Source organism: Saccoglossus kowalevskii, chromosome 12 (assembly GCF_978046115.1).
Source record: "Saccoglossus kowalevskii chromosome 12, keSacKowa6.1, whole genome shotgun sequence".
In the NCBI taxonomy this organism is placed as follows: Eukaryota; Metazoa; Hemichordata; class Enteropneusta; family Harrimaniidae; genus Saccoglossus; species Saccoglossus kowalevskii.
In genome coordinates, this window is record NC_140652.1 from 31,947,405 (window position 1) to 31,970,201 (window position 22,797).

General features: G+C 33.5%; 1 protein-coding gene across 1 annotated transcript; it reads left to right on the plus strand.

Moving 5' to 3' along the window:
* Nucleotides 1-288: 288 nt before the first annotated feature.
* Nucleotides 289-20,331, plus strand: LOC100366660 (uncharacterized). The gene is made up of 26 exons (XM_085506571.1): nt 289-532; nt 936-1,070; nt 1,394-1,519; nt 2,854-2,982; nt 3,186-3,308; nt 3,890-4,033; nt 4,211-4,333; nt 8,604-8,726; nt 9,303-9,425; nt 9,582-9,704; nt 10,182-10,298; nt 10,808-11,053; nt 12,012-12,128; nt 12,271-12,401; nt 12,577-12,814; nt 13,112-13,243; nt 13,617-13,733; nt 14,898-15,007; nt 15,676-15,904; nt 16,070-16,216; nt 16,549-16,621; nt 16,807-16,850; nt 17,023-17,318; nt 17,514-17,615; nt 19,189-19,349; nt 19,731-20,331. The coding sequence occupies exons 1-26, from the start codon at nt 424-426 to the stop codon at nt 19,741-19,743; spliced, it is 3,531 nt and encodes a 1,176-aa protein (XP_085362697.1). The 5' UTR covers nt 289-423; the 3' UTR covers nt 19,744-20,331.
* Nucleotides 20,332-22,797: the final 2,466 nt, after the last annotated feature.

Here is a 22,797-nt window from a genome sequence, read left to right on the forward strand (position 1 = left end):
TGGTAAATAAATTCTATTTGCTGTATATTTTTTTTCTCAAAGCAAGGTGTGTGTGTGTGTTTAAATGTCATACATGAAAATGTATTTTTTGTTTGTTAATTTTGGTTTGTCAATGAAAAGACTAAATTCATACTTGGCCACTGTACGGTAAAAAGTTGTAGTATATACACGATATTAGCTTAAATAAGAACAGGTAATTTACCTTTGACATAGATGTAAGTAAATAAATGAGATTGTGAATGTTTTTTCTTGCAGACATAAATGAGTGTACTCTATCATTATCTGATGATGATCGTCATAATTGTAATATTCAAGCCAGTTGTCACAATATACCTGGTAGCTTCCAGTGTACATGTAATGAAGGATGGCATGGAGATGGTGAAACATGTAAAGATATCAATGAGTGTGATGATGTGTACTTGAATGATTGTGATCCACAGAAAGCAAAGTGTTCAAACACACTTGGTAGTTAGTTATACATGCACATGTATTGATGGATATGAGGGAAATGGAACCATTCGCAGTTGTACCAGTAAGTACATAACCATTATTATATTGATTTATATTTTACATTTGTTTGACCATTCTGTCAAAATAATATATTCAGGACGAATTTCAATTTAGTCTTACCAACCGTTTTATGAATTTAGATAAAAATACATTTTTGACTATTTTTATCCTGGCAAATTCATTGAGTTGATGAGTACTACCAACAATCAAACGATATGTCATCTAGCCAAATGTTTGTATTTATTCTATTCCTCATTACATTTTGACACATGTGACGTGTATTGGGGGGGCTATGGCTATAGTATCTCAATAAAATAAATAAATAAATAGTTTATATAACCACTGTTGTATACTTTAGTTTAAGTTGCGACATGGTTACAAAGTAGATTTATGCACATTAAATATGCGTGTATGGCTTATTTCAGATATCGATGAATGTTTACTATCAAGTGATGATTGCCCACGTGATATCTCGAATTGTGAAGATACGGAAGGTTCATACAAATGCATATGTAAAAACGGATACGAAGAGGTGTTTGGGGAATCTAGAAATTGTACAGGTATGTTATGCTGTAATGTTATTTCATTTATAATTTCCTGAAAGAAAAAAAAGAAGAAAGAAAGAAAGAAAGCAAGTTCAAACATTGTAATCAGCAAGCTACCAATCAGTGTTTTTGCTGATATTCAAAATCATGTAGTTAAATATTTTGGGGGATAAAGTACGTATTAACCCTCAATGTTCCTTAACCATCAAAACTACTGGCTAATCATCTAAATGTCGTATTAGATTACATCACTATCAGTTTCATACACCGGCGACAAATACATCAATTACAGTGAAAAATCCCACGAGTATTCTGTTATTGCTTTTAATTTGTTTCAGATATTGATGAATGTGAAAGAAATACGCACTCATGTGAAGATAATTCAATCTGTAGCAACCTGATTGGTTCATTCAAGTGTATTTGTGTTGATGGTTATGTAATGAACTCAAATGACATATGCGAAGGTAATGGCTTTGATGACTGATATTGATTGATTAGTTTTGGTATATCAGATCTATTATTTTAAAAATAGGTTGTTCCTATTCTGGTTTAGACGCTCTATATAATTGAGGTAAATTTTCTTATTTCTGATTTGTTTTGAAGAAAAAAAAATCTTGGTCGCTGTTTAAATGACGTCTGACAGCTGTCGTATGTATTACTCAGCATCAATCGAGTCGTATGACTACTGTGTTGCTCACACCATGTGGTTTTCGATAGTAATCTGTGTTAGTATGTGCAGATTGTGGTTTTATCGTCTTGGGTGTGAATATGCAATGTTTATCTGTTTTCTGTTCACTGCGAGATGCGCAATAATAACATTATTTCAAGAATATCGGTAAGATATGTTACATGTGTGATTTATTGATCTGCTTTATTAAATGATTTTGGAATTCATTTTATGCTACTGATTCTGTTTAATATGTATATATCGCAATTCTCAATTGAGAGAGTAATGTTTTGAAATCTGATGAACAGTGTTTTTCATGTCTACTATATGTAGTATATATATTTGAAATCCAACTAAGGCATATTATTAGATTAGTCATTGGATTACATTTAATTAATGTTTTCATTGATATTGTAAATATTGTATTAGTGTTTTTGAATAATCGTGTAACTTGAATGCATGTTCCCAGATTATGTTTCAATTGTGGGAAATGTTCCAAACGTTTAAATTACAATATTGGCTGGCTTGTTGTTTGATTTGTTGTTTCAATTGTAGTTGGCATCAAGAATTTTTCACAATTTGCCAATATTCATAACATCCTACGTCACTTCAAGAAAACATTGTTATATTAATTTTGGGAACAATTGACGTAATTATAAAACAATGCTAATAATAAATACGCTATATTTACATTTTGAGCCGTGGCTCTCCAAATGCTAATATATAAGCGTCATCTGCAAAGAATAAATATAAAAAGATTTTTTAGTAAACTCTCTTCTTAAAAATACATAATTTGTTATACCTAATTTCAATATGTATGCCTATTTGTTTGTGCACTCTGTCCTGAAAAGTTGCCTGTAAATTGAATTCTTACAAATTTTAGCAATTCAGCATCTCTCAAAATACAAAATTTAGCACAACGGAAAATGGTATTTCTAATGGCACATGGTGGCCATCCAGAAAAATTCAGTTAATGTAGAAGACTACATTGAGCACTTTTTGGAATGTATGTTGTAATTGTTTAGAAATGCACATTAATTTAAAATCATTCCTATCAATTCAACTGAAGACCATATTAATGTTTATAGTGGAACGACCTCTTTAAACTTCAGTATGTTTGTTTTATTGCAGATGGAAATGAATGTCTTCTTTCTAGTCAAAATGATTGCAACCCGTCAAATAACATATGTGAAAACACAGATGGTAGTTATGTCTGTCTATGTAAACTTGGATACACTGGAGATGGAAATAATTGCACTGGTAAGTATTGTTATTAATTTTGACTAGTGAAAATATATGTCACTATAATGACCATGGTTTCTACAAAAGTGTAAACAAGCTATTTCCACAATATTCACAATATTTCCTGATGTTGATGTCATGTTTTATTGTTGCAATGATGTGACAGTTTCAGATAAATAATACAACTGAAATACATTCTCATTGTAAATATATTTATTCAGATATTAATGAATGCACAGTAGACAATGGAGGATGTGAACACACATGTGTAAATACAGAGGGGAATTATTATTGTACATGTAATGATGGATATGAAATAGATGTCGGTGGTTTCAACTGCAAAGGTAATACCTAATTATCTATGCACATATTTAATACACTAAAAATATTAATTTGTCTCAAATATATATATAGTTTTCCCGCTATTTTAAAAATCAAATTATATTTTTCCTATGTTATTTATATATGCTATATTATTCTATAAAATACACCGAGGTTAATAAGTACATGTCTTAATTAAAGAATATAGCTTGTATTAATCTACTTTGATATGTTCCATTTCACATCAGCATTATTAAACAGCCTAGTTGGAGCAAATCTTCTCGTTAACAACATTACTTCCCTGTCTACATAAACTCACGGCTAGGATTGAAAAATCCATGTCAACAGACAGATTCCACCAAAACATGATAAACAAACAAATTTACAACAATGTAAAGTTTATTAAACTCTGACAAAGTACGGCAGTTTCCGTTTTGGAGGACGTGATGGCCGTAAAACATTGCATTTGGTTTATCTACGCAAAATGATACAAATAAACCATTCAACAATACAGTATCAAAAAGGTGCTTTATGTTTCAGAATTTAGGTGACCACTGATACGAAATACAACAATTCTTGCTGACTGTCATTTTGTTTCTCTCAGATATCGATGAGTGTATTCTTGAAACACACACCTGTCCACAGAACTGCACCAATACAGAAACAACCAATGACAATGTTGTTGGATATGTATGTTCATGTGTTGATGGATTCATGGATCAGGGAACAACGGGTCGCGATTGCATTCGTAAGTGTGTTATATATGCATTATCAATGTTTGTTCTTAAAATGTGTACATGATTTATATTAAACATAACATGCATTGGGACTCTTGTAACTCGCTAATTTGGCAATTAAAAGTATACTGTTGATGGGTTTATTTCACACAGCAATGTTTTACTATTAATCATTGAATTCGTTACAGCTGAGGAGACTTGTGCAAATAACAGCTGTGTAAATGGAATATGTTATGTGCTTGACGGAGTTCAACAATGTCAATGTGAGCAAGGATATGAGTTGGATGCAGCAGACCAGAATACATGTTTACGTAAGTTCACATTCGATTCCATTAAACCAGAAATGTATATATTTCTCGGTGTTATTACCAAACGCTTCAGCGTGCTTTTAAGAATTTGTTTTCAGGGTTGGGTGATACCAATGTTGAAAATGGGTGCACATATAGGTGTAATTCCTGGAATTGCAATAGAGAGGGTTCAGGCCGAAATACAATATATAGTGTTTCCATGTTTCGTCTGATATTTCTGTGGTATTCTGCTGCTGTAAATAATGCAAGATTTGTTCCGAAATTCAGTGTGTTGTGTGCACTCCAGGGTTATTCGTTTTTTTCTCAAAACACCCTTATTTTTTAATGGCAGAGTCCAATAGTTTCACCCCAACTGGGAAATCTGCATTGTCGCTTGAATGAGAGCTAATTAAACACATTTTCCAGACCGGCGAAAGTGTATGCAACAGCCAATTTTAACAGCCTGTCACGTGATTTTACTCTGAATGTCAACCTGAAAAGAGGCTAGTCCATTTTACGCAGGAATAATTGGGAGTAGAATGTGTGAGGGATAGTATCAACAGAGATGTGTATACTGAAAAGTAACATCTATCCTTCTTTTGCTTCACTTAGCATTTCTGTTTTAGTATACTGGTTTGAAAATGTTGAATTTGCATGATTTGCGATGTTTTTTTTAACTGAAACTCCCCTATTGATTGAATGTCGGGTTTGAAGAAGAACGGCACACCACGTGATTCGTTTGAATACAATGGTGAAGGGGTGACACAAATTTATGTTGAAGTTAAAAGTTTCTCCACAGAATTTTGCATTGGCAAACATGCCATGCTACTGCGGTACTCCACTGACGGGATGACTTTCGTTGACAGCAGTCGTCGCTGAGCCGCACGCTACAACTTCGCTTGTGATGTAACTTGTTAGCCGTGGATTGAATGAATCTTCATTACCGGTTAAAATGTTGTTCATTTGGCGTTGGTAATCTTTATTTGTAACTGGGTAACTTCGCAACGTCGCCAGCAGAAACCTCCTAGTATTTTGATCTTGATGGTTGCGCCTCCATGGCAATCGCTAATTTTACTGCGGGGGGGGGGGGGTCTTCCTAGAGCCCTCAGGGTTTATAAAACTCAACATACACCAAGTTCTCTCAATCGTAGTATTCCATGTGATGTACACTTAATATGCCAAAAATGTTCCTTAACGATTTGAATTGGATAAAAATAGCAGACGAAAATGTGTATACAAAATAAAAGTAGTCCGGTTGCCAATGAAAACAAGCCGGTAGGCTGGTTGGCGATGGTACGACATGAACGTGAAGCTAACGTCGGTTTATAACTAAAACCGGGCACCGTATATGAAGTTCGCAAAAAACATTCAGTCTTTATAAGTCACTTAATTGTATTGCTAGGACGTATTCTGCCGTTAAATGTATTATTTCCAACCGTTTTGCGATAGTATTTTCTAGATTGGAGGCAGTATTTACATTTCATTCAAAGTTCAAAGTTGCGTTGAGATTACGTTGATACAGTGTAACAATGTCCGTCGGCGCCGGTGTGCAACGTAGCCAAAATAAAAGGCTTAATCATTTAAACACTGCTATCACAAGACTGGTAGTAGGTAATAAAGTTGGCGCGAAAGTATTCAAAAAAACAGTTTCTGACTGTTGCCATGGTAGCTGTGGGCCAGGATTGTTTTTTCCAATTAGTGACGGTACAACCTGCCTGTCATGTTTGAACAAAATTAGCCAAGAAAGGAGTTAGAAGCTGTTGCTGGTGAAAAGTTACCCCAACGTTGGGGTCCATTTTCTCGGTAATGAAAATAGACATAAAAAACAGTAAATTGTTGTCTACACTCAAGCTGGATAGAATGAGCTATGTCCGTGCTTTTTAATTAAAGAAAAGTAAGGTGTGATACATTTGGCGTGAAGGTATTAAAAGAATCAGTTTTTGGATGTTGCCATGGAAACGGTGGTCAGAATTTGTTTTCGGATTTTACAAAAAGTAACTGTGCCCACACTCAAGCTAAGTAAAATGAGCTATGTCTGGGGTGTTGTATCCTAAATTTGTAGCAGGAGATACGTTTAGTGAGAAGTTATCAACAAAGCTTGGACGTTCAGTTGTGAGACATGACAAAATAAACGGTGTCAGCGATAGATTTCGAGTATGAAAGAACAAAATAAACGCAATCAAAGGAGCCACCACGCTCGTTGGAAATAAATAGAACACGTTGCGACGTGAAATCTCACCTGCATCTTTCACTCACGCAAATGCACACACGCATGCTATTTCCGTATATTGAATACTTTGGCAGCGGAAGGGACAAGTTTAAATCATCTTTGTATTAACAAAACTTGAATGCAACAGTTTCACACTGAATATATGTTTATAAATTATCAAACTAAACATTCAATGAAGCGGACTGCGACGATTAAGACGAAAAGACAAGGCTAAGACGAAAAACATGTGACAGTATGATTATGTTCGTTTACTACATGCCCCGGGGCTACATGTTCAAGTATCCAACTTCCCAATACAAATTTTGTTTAGTATCAGCAATAATTTCTAGTACTGCCTGGATAATTGCGTATTATTAGTTTACATCAGACATAACCCTGTACAGAATTTTTTAACAATGTCTCAAATTTCCGAAAGAATATTCAAATAAGTTGGGATGAATATGAATTGAATGTCTTTTACAAATCAGCTATTAAAACAGTTCACCACCACGATTATGGTGAATTGGCCAGTTATCAACGAAGACGAAGGGACGTCTCCGATCATGAGCTGGCTGGTTCGAATTTATCCACTTTTACAGTGATGAATATTGCGTTCGAGTTGAGTTACTTGTAATTACAAGCTTGATTTACATTTGTCTTGGGGTATTTTTTGTCAATGTATTAAATATAAGTGCGTTGGGAAATAGCATAATTATATTGCGTCAGTGAAAGAGGCTGGTGAGACTGTGTCACAACGCGTTCTATTTATTGTCAACGCGCGTGGTCGGCGCCTCTGATTGCGTTTATTTTGTATTTTTATTTTCAAAATGTATCACTGGCTGCGTTTTTTCATTGTTACGTCTCGCAACTGAACGTCCAAGCTGACTTTGTTTTGGCTGTAAGAGCAATCCCAGTGGAGCGGATCGCCAATACCATGTTCATTTGCATATCGACCGTGAAAATACCGAAAACATTATTGCATGGGTGATATGCAAATTTAATAGTTTTAGTCAAAATAAGTGACTGCCTAGAAGTACCATTATTCTTGTTCAAATTTCATTTCACTCGGCAAGTATATCCATGTACCCAAGCGTAAAATATCGTACTTCTAAATATAGTTTATTTCTGCCATGTTTCGAAAAACGCTACTCTTGAAAGGACTAATTTGTTTGCTCCAAGACCTCATTTGCATATGTGGTGTGGAAATGCCGATTTTGATTTCAGGGACGAATCAAAATAAACTGCAGTACATATAATGTGAAATACTTCATTTTCACTGTAAACATGTTTCCGCTAAAATAAATTTCAGTGAAAATGCCATTTCCTACATACCCCATTGAGACTTGACACTGCACAGTGAAAATTGGATTCACACGTGATGCTTGAAAACGAAAATAATTAAGTGAAATTCTATGTGACTTCATGAGAGTTGGAAATGAACAAATTATATGACACCCAACCCTACCATTCCATACACAGTGTAAACTACACACCCAAAACATCCATTCACCGATGTATTCTATTTGACTTCTCAGGAGAAATTGAAATAAACAAATTATATGACAACGAACTTAATTATAATTTCAGCCTCTAGTTCAGCACTGGTTAAATAAACTATCTCTTCTCTATGCCAACTTGAAATTATTCATTGCTTACACCATTGACTTCAAAGTCTACGTTTCAATCCGAGGATTAATTGCATTTAATTGCATTGGAGTGCCAGTCTTTTATTTTTCTATTGTAATGTCAATTTCTTGCGATTACTCGGAACATGAAGCTGTAACCACAGACCGTCTATGTTCTGTAGCTAAATCCAGGTATAAGTACCGGTTAGGCAGGCTTGAACTATGTATTTGAAGCCAGCTGAGAGGTAAATCCAATCCAATAGATTTCTCATTGTTTGGTAACTATTTGCTGCAAATGCAACAAAAATCAATATAAAAATATTACCCACACAGCATTCTACAGGTTACTTGTTTATTATGTAATTATTTGTTATTTACCAGAAAATATCTGATACGATGTCGTCAAACATACATATTATTCGAATTGTCTTACTTCAACTGTCTTTTGTTCTTGATTCAGAAATTGATGAATGTGATCGTGGTACAGATATGTGTTATCATAACTGCCACGACGAGACACCTGGATATCGTTGTTCGTGTCGTGAAGGATATACATTAGATGTTGACGACAGATCATGCTCAGGTGAATTATTAAACATATTAAGCGACATATTAAATCATTGCTTTTCTGGTGAACGACTATCCTCAAAATTTACATGTTTACAGGATGATCTCAATGGTTTAATGTGTTTTTTGACTGACTGAAAGTACTGAATATTACCTAGTAGGTTTCTCAGCACTGACATTCATTTTAGGTCACAACATTAACTAAGTGATTACACTTTATATATACTTGTTAGCTGGCTCTTTTTGTACTAAGTGTTTATTTATTAATTTTGTGATATAAAACAGTATGAGTGAAATGGATTTATCAATATTCGGCCATTTTGAATAAGTTATGATCTAATATCATAGCAAATGAGCTGAAAATAGCCACGTCCACTATACCTACTCTGATTGCAGCTGTTGACTATGTAATAATGTTTCGTTTGAGAACTATTTTCAGTTGTTGTGTGTTTTTTGTATTTAAGACGTATTTAATACAAGTTATATCATCCGAAAATAGATATTTAACTATGATGAGTAAGAGAGCTTATGTTCTAGTTCACAGAATATTTAAATGCATGTTGTGATACAATCAATATTTTCTATACAATAGATATTGACGAGTGTATTGGTAGAATGCACAACTGTACAGCACTAGAAGAGTGTATTAATACTGATGGAGGTTTCAAATGTGTTTGTATTCCTGGCTATGGTTCTGACAGTGGAATATGTGAAGGTAAACTGAATAACCGAATAAACTTGATGCATTATTATAAATTCCCAAGAATCTTGGTATACGAGATACATATCAACACCGAATGGTATACTATATTATTGGGTTTGTTGTGGTGATATTTTCTAACGGATACACAAAACTATTTGCATTTTGTAGATGTTGATGAATGTCAGAGTAACACTTCCATGTGTCACGTGAATGCCACGTGTACAAATACCATTGGTCAGTATGAATGTGATTGTAACGCTGGATTTAGCGGTAATGGTGTAATATGTACAGGTAAGATTTCACTATAATATTAGAGTAATCCGATATTACTTATTCGTAGTTATTGGTTAATATGGGCTAGATAAAGTGTGTTTATAGTAAATAAGTGATTGCCGTGCACTGATAGACATTTCCATTTTTCAGTCGTTATTATTATGAGCTATTTTACCATGCGAATAATTGTAGTTATTCGGACCTAAATAATAATATCACAGCAATAAATACGTTACCATTGCATGATATTTAGAGTTCGTATCGCCACATTTAGAGTGAAATATCAGTTATGACATTACAAAATAAGCGTCACTGCATAAATAATATGCACATTAATCATGTGATGAACAATTCTGCTATATTTTTAGATAAATTACAACTATATGTATTTGAAACCAAGTAGGCGCAGCTGTCATAAAGATTCCGTGAATAACACGAATGTATTTGTAAATTGCTATTTATTCAAATTACATATTCTGTTGGTTAATTTTGTAGACATTAATGAATGCATTGATGACCCATGTCCAGCTCATTCAGAATGTAGCAACACTGTTGGCAACTATACGTGTACTTGTGATACCGGTTTTGAAATAGATGGTAATGACTGCAATGGTATGTATCACGTTTTGTTAATTTTTATTTGAACTTACACGTTATTTGTTACTCTATGTATACATACATACAGGATACAGGCACACAATATAATTTCTCTCAAAATTTGAACGTTGAATATTGAAATTAATGAAGAGTAGCACGTGTCTTCTTTGATGCATGTTCATGATCTACACATTCTCGTTATCCAATAACTGGATTTTTTCAGATTCCAGATGACCAAACGTTTTGGGAAATAATTATTTCTTTCATAAAATCTGAATTAGGTTATTATTGGTTGCAAAATTAACAACTACTCCCAAGTTATTTTGGAATAATTTATTTTTAAATATTGATCTTGGAATAACAGTAATGGTAAAAACTAATTTACAAAGCATTAAGTGTGTGAATTTATTGTAATTTTAAAATGGGCTCTATGGTCTTCTACAATAAAGATATTAATAGACCTATTTCGGAAAATATTTATATGTGATATATGTTTAAATGTTTTTGTTTTTTATTCATTCTAGATATAAATGAATGTAATAATGTAAGCTGTGACGCAATGGCTGATTGTGTGAATACTATCGGTTCTTATTACTGTGAGTGTATTGCTGGTTATGAAGAAGATGAACACAACACCTGTAATGACGTCAATGAGTGTGTGTTAGAAAGAGACAGCTGTGATGTCAACAGTGAATGTCAGAACACACCAGGATCGTATATATGTGATTGCAATGATGGTTATTCGATTGCTGACCCCTTATCATGCCAAGGTAAGTATTAGTTATGATATTAATGTAATATTTGGACTTCATTAAGTGGTATATAGTTTTATGTACTAGTGAGAAAGCGTTTATTCGCATTTTTAAATGGCGTTCCAAGACAAATAAAGAAAATAAAGACGTTCTGTTTTTCGAAATTGTGTTTTGTTTTGTTTTCGTTTTTTTTTTTTGAAAACAGAAATATAGTAAGTTTACTGATGCACCCTAATAATATTTATTTTTCATCGATTACACATGAATATTAAAAACAAAACATAATTTGTCATATTCTTAATATTTTTAGCTCTGGTGTTGACTTTCACTTTTTGGACTTCTTCTTGAAAACTACTAGCCTTATTGTTTTGATACTGGGTGTATAAATACCTTGGGTAGATCTCTTTGAGATTTGTTCTTTTTGTGATAAATGATATCTTTTATTCTCCGATTTAGTGTATATTTTTTGGTATTGAAAAACCTGAAGTCCGTTTGATTCGATATTATACATATAGGTACTTCAGGTAGACCTCTCTCAGATTTTTTTTTTTATTTCGTGATGACATCTTCAATATTGAAATTATAATATGTGTGTTTAACAACTCATGTATAAACAGTGACTTTAATAAGTATGATTTTACTTTCCAAATACTGTAAATTTCTTCATGAAACGAGAAAAACAAATGTCGAAAACGAAGAGTTATTATTGTAGTGTTGTGCTATTTATCTCACGTCATTGCGTCCACTGCGTTAAAGACAATGGACACAAAGATGGAAGAAACATTTCGATGAACAATATCAGGTTGAGATCCTAGTGGTGACATTTTTAGAATGGGAATGATACACGTATCACAACTGCCACCGTTTTGCATTAAGACGAATAATGTGAAGCAGGGTAGGAAGGAGGTTCTAAACTAGTATCATAATTTGTACGTGCAATTAAATTATTATAATGTGCTCCATGTATATTTCCTAGATATTAATGAGTGTTTAAATAAACCATGTGATGAGAATGAACGATGTGTCAACAACCCTGGTAGCTACCAATGTCAGTGTAAACCAGGATACTACAAGGAGGATGACAAATGCAAAAGTAAGAATGGCTCTTGAATCACTTGAAACAAAATAAACTTGACGCACGTTGATAGCATGGCTTACTTATGATTCAAAAACAGCAAAATACAGAAATGTTTAATCTATCGCAATTGACACGCTTAAATGTTTGTCATTCATAGAATCCAAAGCGTTTAATGTGTCCATGATACTTACATCAGTCGGAGACATCAATATTGTAGATTTCAATGATGACCTGACTTCAACAAGTTCTGAACTGTATACTATTATAACGACCACAATAGAAGATGATGTAAGTATTATGTGTCCTTTGTTCAACAGATAATATTTATATTCTGACCCTCATTTACAATGTGACATGCAAGAGTTGATATCAACAGTGTTCTATGTTGTGACGTGAATTATTAGTCGAAAGCAAATTGTACGGACCTAGTATGTTTTCTTAATACAGTGCATGTCTCTTTCAGATGGCAACACTGTTTTCAAATTCAGAAATATCCTCTGATTATTTGAGCACAATAGTAGTTGTATATGAAGATACAGATGGTGGAACATTGGTACGATGTCTTGTTAACACGAAAAGCGCATCCTCAATAACATCTGATGATCTGCTATCGGCTTTTACTGTTGGTCTAGCAGAGGATGGAACACTGGTTGGGATTTCAACTTATATACGTCAAAACTCGTTTAAAAGTGATGATATCAGTAAGTTTTAGATATCAATTATGGATAATATTGAGTAATCACCCAACTAATCTCAAGTAAATAGTGCATTGTCCGCCACGATGCGTTATATGTTGACAGTCATATAAATGTATGTATTAATCTGTGAAATACAGAAACTAATCGATTGATGAATTCCATGCAATGTACATACACGATTATGAAAGAAAATATGTTTCACAGACATCAATAGAATAAAATGCTATTGTATAAATTCTTTAAACGGCATATATTTTTATAGCATGTATGATTGTTAATATTTGTGTCTCGGCTTCATAGTCATCAACCACTGTTTGGACGCCACCGATACTTGCGTAAAAGGTGAAGTCTGTGTTTTCACTGGAAACAATGTTTATGACTGTGAATGTGCACCTGGTTATAGTGTGGCTGCTTCATCAGGGAAATGTATAGGTGAGTATGCACTGAATTGTAATTTATATTCACCCTCAATCATTAGTCACATAAATACAAACAATATACCATGTAGCCTACCTTCGTAATTGTAATTTTATCACATTATTTCGTAGTCATTTTATTTTATACCCTATTTATGCTTTTCTTTAGTGTGTTCTCTGTCATTTTTGCAGTGGTTTGTTTAATTCTATGTTAATTTTTATATCTATATGCTGTGCATGAAAAACCATTTATGGATGTACTGTTCTAAATGAATAAATTACAAATTACAAATTATTGAAAAATATATAATCTAATCCTTCAGTGTCATCGTAAATTAGAAATTTATATCAATGTTACATTTCATATAATGAACATGATTGTATTTCAGACATTGACGAGTGTATAGATGAACCATGTGATTCAGAGTATCAATGTATAAACACTGCAGGCAGTTATAAATGCACATGTCTTCCTGGAACATTCAATACAAGTGGAAAATGTGAAAGTAAGATTGTTAAAAATCTTTGTTAGTTTGCTTATTTTGATATGTTATTTAACTAACTGTATTCGGTTAAAACGTATTTGACATGCAGTTCTTATATAAACCAGGGTAAACGTTTAGAATGTACATAGTTCAGCTGAGGCAATCTTTAACTCGGAAACATGTAAATCTATTTATGACATTGATTGAATACATCTTTCTAACGATATCCTGTTAAAGTACGGTAGTCGTCGCGCCGCGCACGTGCAACAATTGTGTTGATAAACGTTGACTTTCCGATTTTTTCAATACTTTCTAATCATCAACAATATCTGGTAACCTCTCAGTTTGTACTCGTTGTGTGTCTCAGTCAAAATCGCCATCTTTGCTTATGAGTCCCATATCTCGCGCATGCGTGATGCGACGATCACCGCTCTTTAGACTGTGTGGATTGAATACCTATTTAAATACGTATTTAGGGCCCTGATAATAATATTTAGCTAATCGCTTAGAAACTTATTTTTAAACGTTTATTTTTATTAATGTTTATTTTTATAAATTCCATCTGTTGTTTTTTTCCTTTTTCACAGGATTTCTTCGATATTCTTATGTCATATTTTTGATAATTTTTAACTCGGTGTTTAACAATTTAAATATATTTATTGACAAATATATTCTAGAACTGCTCGATTCTTTTACTATTCTAAAGGAACAGTGCTGGAATTAATTATGGCTAACCTTGCTTTCAATTTAATTCGGTTGCTTGCGATTTTTTTATCGAAATTCATAACAGAAAATTACGATAGCTTGATTTTGTAAATATGGAGGTCAGATCATTGAATCTAAATTTGTTGGGTGTCGTTAATTAACAGTATGGAGAACTTCATCATTTTTTGTTGTTGTTGGTGTACAATATACACCACACTCAATTACAATAAATTCTTAAAAATGTCATTATGACATTAACTTCCATATTGGGTTTCTACATTATAATTAGGCTATTACTATCAACGCTTTTAACAAAATTATTGACGCACATAATTTTAATATATTTAAAGTTTATCGCGAGATCGAGATGCGTGCTAGATGAATACATCACTTTCCTTATTGTATAGTTGAAGTCGCACTAATGTTTGGTGTGTTCATCATCAATGAGCAAATATAAATATATTTTTTTTGCGTTTTCAGATTCCAAAACATTCAAATCTGACATGAAAGTCATTGAAGCTTACCGAGATGAGTATGACGACACGTCATCTGCAGGTTATAAGGAAATAACAAGACGATTTACTGAGGCGGTGAGTTCGCTGCTAATAACATAAGATGATCTGTTAAAGCTTGATTTTTCCTACAATATTCACTTATATATAACAGTGCATGTGCGCTGGGTTAACACTAAAATTAACTTTGCAGTAGATAACACAAGTATACACTTGTTATACCATTAATAACTTTTCTATCTCATATACTCAATCAATCAACAGTTCATAACCTATACACAACCATTGGCGTTTATTTTTCAACATAACCAGTAATGAACTGTTTTATATTTCATTTTCTCATAAAGTGTGTAACTTAAGTCAATATGTAATTTAAGTATATGTGTGTATATGTATTTAAGTGTAATTTAAGTATATGTATACATTGCAAGTCTCTGCCATATCGGACATATTGGAAAATGCCACAATAAAGTTGTATAATTCATCAAACAAATGTTGTGTTGTATGGATTCCTGAAAGCATCACATCACAAATAATACGGCAATGGTGGTACTGATGATATTAACCCTGGTGATGCTAGTGTTGGTGGTCGTTGGTTGTGTGGGAGGGTTGGTGTTTGTATGGAAGGTATGTGGCAGTAGTGTTTCTGAAAAAAAGTTTACAATATGCAAATATAGCTTAATACATGTCACTTCATATATCAGTTCAAATGCTATTAAACTTGTTTTTCTGCATTCCCTTTATAGATGAGAATTGCTCACACTGACACTACTAAGACAAGAACTGATTATCTAGGCTGCCATGTACAAAAGCTAAGCCGTGGCAGTGTTAATATAGAATATATATTATATTTTAAAAAAGATACAGATATAAATGTGTCAGATTTGGAAGACGTTCTCGCCAATTATAATGAGATGATTGATGTCACATCTAGTACCAAGGTGGTGTTTAAAGATAGCACTCTTCTCATCCAAGGTATAATGTGTATAGTTGTTATTTGTAATGATTTCACGATGAAAGAAATGGATAATCTGATTGACTACCTAGTTGTCACATTGTCTGAAGGACAATATGGTGTGTTTAAGAATCATTTGATTGTGTAGTTGATTATTGTAATGTCAGTGATAATGTTTCTTCCAGAATATACTCCAAAAGCATGTGACAGTGATGTCACACATGACTGTAGTGTTGATGCCACTTGTATAGATGTAGTAGACAGATTCTATTGTGATTGTAATAGTGGATATGAAGACGAATCTCCTGAAAGGCCAGGAAGGATTTGTACAGGTAAACAATAAGAACAACAATGAACGATCGTTTGATCATTTCACAAACATGCACAGTTTCATACAATTGTTTTAAGTGTGAGCATTCACAAATATCATGTCTTATCACTTGTTGTAATGAAACTCAATAAATGTACCAGTAAACGTTGATAATAAATATGAAATTGCATGGTATGTATTTGATTATACGTCGTATAAAATTCGATATGATCACTAAAATATTTATAAGATCACAACATATTTATATATGTTTGCTACATTGGGGACAAGAAAAATATACCATATATCAAGTATTTTACCTCATGTTATGTCTCTACATGAACGTCCTTGCAGAGATATGTCCTAATACGTACTGCATCAATGGAGGAACTTGTGTTGGAGACAATATCGCAGAACGTAAATGCGAGTAAGTAAATCATTGAAATGTACTTTGTTTCATAGTTAAACCATTTCATGGCAGACATGCCGTTAATGTAATGTTAGTTTGTATTTGCATGTGCAATGCATGCACTGCCATCGTAGTCTCTTATGTGTAAATACATTATAATATTACATAATGTATACATTCCTGTCGTCATTTTATTTTAACAGGTGTCCAACGGGTTACGTAGGAGATATATGTGAAAAGTCGACAAGTTAGTACTTCATGAAATAATATATTATTGCTCAATATATATATATATTCAATGCTGCTTTCTTCTTATTCTAATCATACTATCTATTTGATATTATTTGAATTTCATGTTCATTAAATTTAAATGATGTAATAAACAACGGACCCAAAATTCAATTATCTCTCTTACACAGTGTTCACGACGAATGATTTGGACCGGGTTTTGGTAATTTCAATTGGTACAACGGCAACTATAATCACTATTGCCTTGGTGATCTCGGTCATATTTTGCTGTCTTGTACGCAAGAAGCAAGATGCAAAATCAGGTTTGGTTTCTGATTTTTTTAATCGTGTGAAGGAACAAGGACAACGCAACATGTGGCGATACGGTGATGACGACACTCTTAGTGATATTTCATCGGATTCCCAACCGGAAGAACAACTGAAACACCTTGCAAAGGTCATGGAACATGCACCAAGGTTTGAAAAGGTTGGTACCAAATGCAATAACATCCTTCCACTGAAGGTTTTTCAATTATTATGTTCGTATGCGTAGTATATATTATTATTGATATTATTACTAGATTACTACATTTGATTGATTGATATCCATACATACACTTGACAACATTGTTTCTATACGCAGCTTTAAGTTTATAGTATATATTATCCTGTCATTTTACAGCCTACACGACCCAATTTGGGACCAACAGAACATGACAACAAAGGGTTTGTTTTACCGTATGTTGCGAAAGGAACAGAGGCACAAGATTCAGACCGTGCCAAGGTAAGTTCAAAGTACTTATTTAATTGTTTAAGCTGTCAAGGCAATACACCATGAATATAATGTATATTCGTATTCGTATTTGTAAAATGTATTTTTTAGAACAAGACAGTCGATTTTCACAGCATTCCTAAGTTCGAAACGGGGACTTATAATTCAGTCTCCACCACTCCGCCATATTTCATTACCCAGTTAACCAAACCAAAGGTGCCTTGTAAATTATCTGGGACATATGCACATGCAGTGGTTTACTGATTAAATTAAAAATGGCTGACTTGTAGCCATTTTGTTTTTGGCAAATGTGGTATCTTATACATTTGTCAGTTGTTGTTCAAATTTGGTACATATATTATACATGTTAGAATACATGACTATGACAATTCGTTTCGTGATCGGATCAAAGATGGCCGACTGGCATCCATCTTATTTTTTTTTTGGAAAATGTGGTATCTTGGACAGAATTTGTCGGTTTTCGTTTGACACAAACATTATACATATTGGAATACATGTCCATGTCAAATTGTTTCATAATCAGATCAAAGATGGCCGAATGACAGCCAGCTTGCTTTTTGTCCATACTTCTATACCTCCAAGGCTTTTGGATCATTTTCATTTATATTTGGCACATGCATCATTCATATTGGTTTACATACATTGTCAGTTTGTTTCATAATCAGATCAAAGATGACCGTCTGGTGGCCATCTTGCTTTTTTTATCATACTACTATAAAATACTATCATCGATCTGCATACATTCCATACAGATTTGTTTAATAAATACCGGTGCTGGTTTCAAATTCAGAGTTTCCATTGGCGGATATGAGCTTGTGATGTGATAACACTCTTACACAGAATATAGCAGATTTCTATAACCGGGTCCATAGCGTTGGGAAACTCCTTTGAAAGTCTTTGGATGTTTTGAGGTCTGGAAAGTCTTTGAGTTGTTTTTAAATTACAGGAAAAATAAAAAATCTTTCTCCAGGGAACTACCATATCCTCAGAACTTTGATGAGCTTTGGTGACGATGTTGGTCTGAATTAAGGGTCAAAATGTCTTGGTAAAAATGCAAGAAAGTTTGGGAAAAGGTCTGGAAAAGTCTTGGAAATCATTTGGCTCTTGGTGCTATGGACCCTGTATAAGAAACTATTTCATCATAAATAATATATAATGCAGGTTTCACATGCGAGAAAAATGTTGCTCAATTTGCTTTTTTTTTCAAATCATCTCTTTATGAGGTCTAAATTTCTGTATTCTTACTGATTAACTATATACTGTGGCGCATTTGCCAGTTTTGTTCTTATGAATGTCATTTTCAAGGGATTGTAGTGTTATTTTCTCTTAATCATTTGTGATCTTGGAATATTGTTTGGGTATGTTGCTTAATTCTAATTTAATTGTTGAGTCACTTCTAGTTGAAAGAATGTATACATTATATGCATAACGCTTATGTAGGGTGGTAAAGAATGTATTATTTTGAAGTTAAGCAGTCACCAGTAGTTGTGTGTCTCTGCTTTGTATATCTTATCCATGCATTACATTAACATATGATTGTCAATTATTGTACTGTTTACTTTAGGCTCTAAGGGATAGATCACAATCCACGTATGATGCCACATATAGTGATGATCATGGTAGACAATTCTCTTATCTGACTGGTCACCAAACCAGGCACATCCATGATGACATTGACTTACAAATACCTCAGACTCACAATGCTGACTTCAGAAGACAATCGAGGTACAAATAATGAAATGCAGTCGTTTTTTTTTCAATAACAACAACAATCTATCAGAATTCAAATAAAAATCACCATCAGTAAACATTACATTTTCATTGTTGACAAATCAAATGTTAAACCTCAAATCGGCAAAGTAGTTCTAATTCTATACGATATATCGTTGAATCGGCAATATAAAATCTTATTAAATAACTGGACACAGACTTCATGATGAAAACAAATCACATTCAATTTGAAAAATACATATCTGAAAATATTTCGAAATCAGCGAAAATGTATAAATTATATTATATATTGATGATTATTTTATGATTGATGGCAATCATATGTTTAGAAGCATATCCAATGTTCTTGTTTTTTTGTTTTTTTTTGTATTTCAGATATGATTATTAAATGGATATTCTATTAGCTGGACCACAGTTGTTATGGACGTATATGATTTTTTTTTGAATTTTATTTGTTTTGTTTTTTGACTGAGATATTGAAAAGGAGAATTGAATTTCATTATTAACCCATGAAAGTGTAATCAGGAAGTAACACGTCAGATAAGTATATTACTATGCATTACAATAGAGTACGTATTGTATTCCAGTAATTAATAATTGACAGATGTTGCCACGTCTAGACAAAATTATAAACGACAAATAGTATGACTACGTGAGTACAGCAACATCATTGATAAACTTGTGTTGCAATGCCTTTACATTGTATACGTTACCAATGATACACTTCAGCTGACTTATAAACTGTTGTTATTGGCATAATTGTGACGACAGTGACAACATTTGTTACAAACACTTGTTATATGTAATTTTTAAAATACATGGTACATAGTCAATATCAAAATCAGATGAATTACAAGGAAAACGAGTGTGCACCTAATGTCTTTCAACAACTCTTTTTATATTATCCAAGACTGTAATTATTCAGAGATTTGTTTTTACATTTTATTCAAGAAATAAACGATTTATATACATATAACTTTTCTGGTAAATGTTGTTATCAAACAGTTAATACTAATCAATGCAATTGGAATCGGAAATGACTAGCTCTATTGTTTATTAAACAATTATTGTAAAGGATGACATAATACCCCGCGAACAAAATTACCATTAGAATATTTAAGCAATAACCCCCGCCGAAGGCGGGTATACCACGAGATATTGCACAATTCACGACATATATGCACGAGCCGCAGGCTCGTGCATATATGGAGTGAATTGTGCAATATCAAGTGGTATACCCAACTTCGGCGGGGGTTATTGCTATTATATTATACCAGTATATTGACAATTCGATAAAACTAGTAAAAAAAGAGTTTACTTTCATCTACTAAAAAATCATGATTATGGCCCTTGAACATGAATATTTATAAGAATAGTATGTAGTTGTACGCTGAACGCATTCAAAAATTACATGCGCAACACAGTTCAAATTGAATACAAACTAATTTTTATTCCACATGAAAAAGAAACATACCCACGTTGAATAGAGCAGCGTAAACACACAAATTAGCATAACAAAGGATGGCCTTTCTGACCTTTTACTGACGCACAACGCGATTTGAAATACAGGGTCGTGTACAGTTTGGATCATTTAAACAACGGATTTTCCACGTTTTCATTCCGGTTTTTGTACAATTTGGACTGTAATTTGCCCATTGAAAGTACAGTTGAGAAATAAACCGGTTTTGTGACTCATCATACTACTTGTAACTGTGGATATTTGACGTTCAGCGGTACTTGGTTCGACCGAAATTTGAGACGCGGCGGGACGCAGTGTATCATGTACGGCGACCGGCACAGCGACCTCAGTTCCAACATCTGACCTGGATACCTTTGGTATAACCAAAGTTTTGTGACAAGTTTTGTCGTTGTTCTGGGGTAAGTTTGATGGTGTAAGATCGGATTTTCGCATCGTTTTTGTGACACGTACATGATATGCCTTGTCTCAACTCCGGCCGAAAGACTTTGCACGCCGTCGCTCTAATACGGTGGCAATCTGATTAAAATCTGATGTAGTGTATTTTGGCTATAAACTTATTTTAATTTTATTTTTTATTACTTTTGTTACATCAGATTTTAATCAGATTCATACAGTGGTTGGTGTACACTCGGCACAAATCTGTAGCTTTCGAAATTACCTTCATCATCTCCTGTAATTTATTTACCCATAGTGGAGAATTACAATACCATATATCGTCGTCGAATCCTGCGTTGTCCCGTGTTTTTTGAAACAGATGGCAATTACCCGGGTGCACTGCAATATTTTGTCAGCTGCCGCTACCGGACACCGGTTGTTATTGGTGGCATACATTTTTGCCTGTAACTCATAGTTTTTTGCATTTTTATGTCATTAAATCCCTCAATTATATCTTGTACTTAAAGACCATGTTTTCTTTGTTGGAAGTTCGCAATCTATCTCAAAGTAACAACACTGAGAACATAGCGTTCTGGCGTTCGTGTAGGCACCTCACGGTGTTGAGGGACGGTGGTTTAGGTTTGTGTGGCGAACGACAATCACCCAACGACCGACGCTCACAACTTGGATCCCACCATTAACAAAAAGCAATATTATAGTTATATAACTTTTCAGATGTTTTTAATTCAGTATTTTTTTCAATATTCTTCCAAAATTCAACCACTATATTTCCCTAAAAATCAAATAATACCGGTTTTATGTATTTCCGTATTAAACCTGTAGTCAATTCATGTTCCAGGGCCACTTGGTTTAGCCGTGCATTATCAGCCAATATACCATGGATTGCATATGCAAATTTTGTGTTTGGACCAATCAAATCAATGGATTAACACCATCAATATACTGGTATAATATAATAAACAATATGACCAAGAAATTAAAACGGATTGGTAATATACTGTTGAATGAGGTACATTTATCTCTAGTATTGGTTGATGAGATACTCTACCAACTAGGCCTAATTGTTGTAGAAAGTGGGATGAACAAGCAACTACATCTTACTTGTATCATATTATTGGGTGGCTGACTGCTTGGCTATTTGGTTGTTGAAGTACTCAACCACCTAGCCCTGATAGGTATAGTTTGTAATGTGGGATTGTCAGCGAAGTCACCCTCATTGATAGCATAGTATTGGATGGTAAGTGGTCAAGGAACTGAAATCTATTGATATAGTATGGGCTAGTTGATGAATTGCCCTACTGACATCATGGTATTGAATACTGTGCGCACAAATCGATTAACTAAGGTGTGTTTTGTATAATTAGATGGAGATTAGCAACTCAAGTCCATTATTATCATAGTATTGAACACTGTCAGGAATCCAAAGTTTAGTTGATTTCCAAGTATTGCGCCCTCCCTGTTAGGCTTATAAGCGTTTAAATACATACGTAATTTACATAGAAAAGGGAATATTTTGTGACTTTTTTTAGGTGGAGAAATAACAAAAAAATATATACATATATTGCA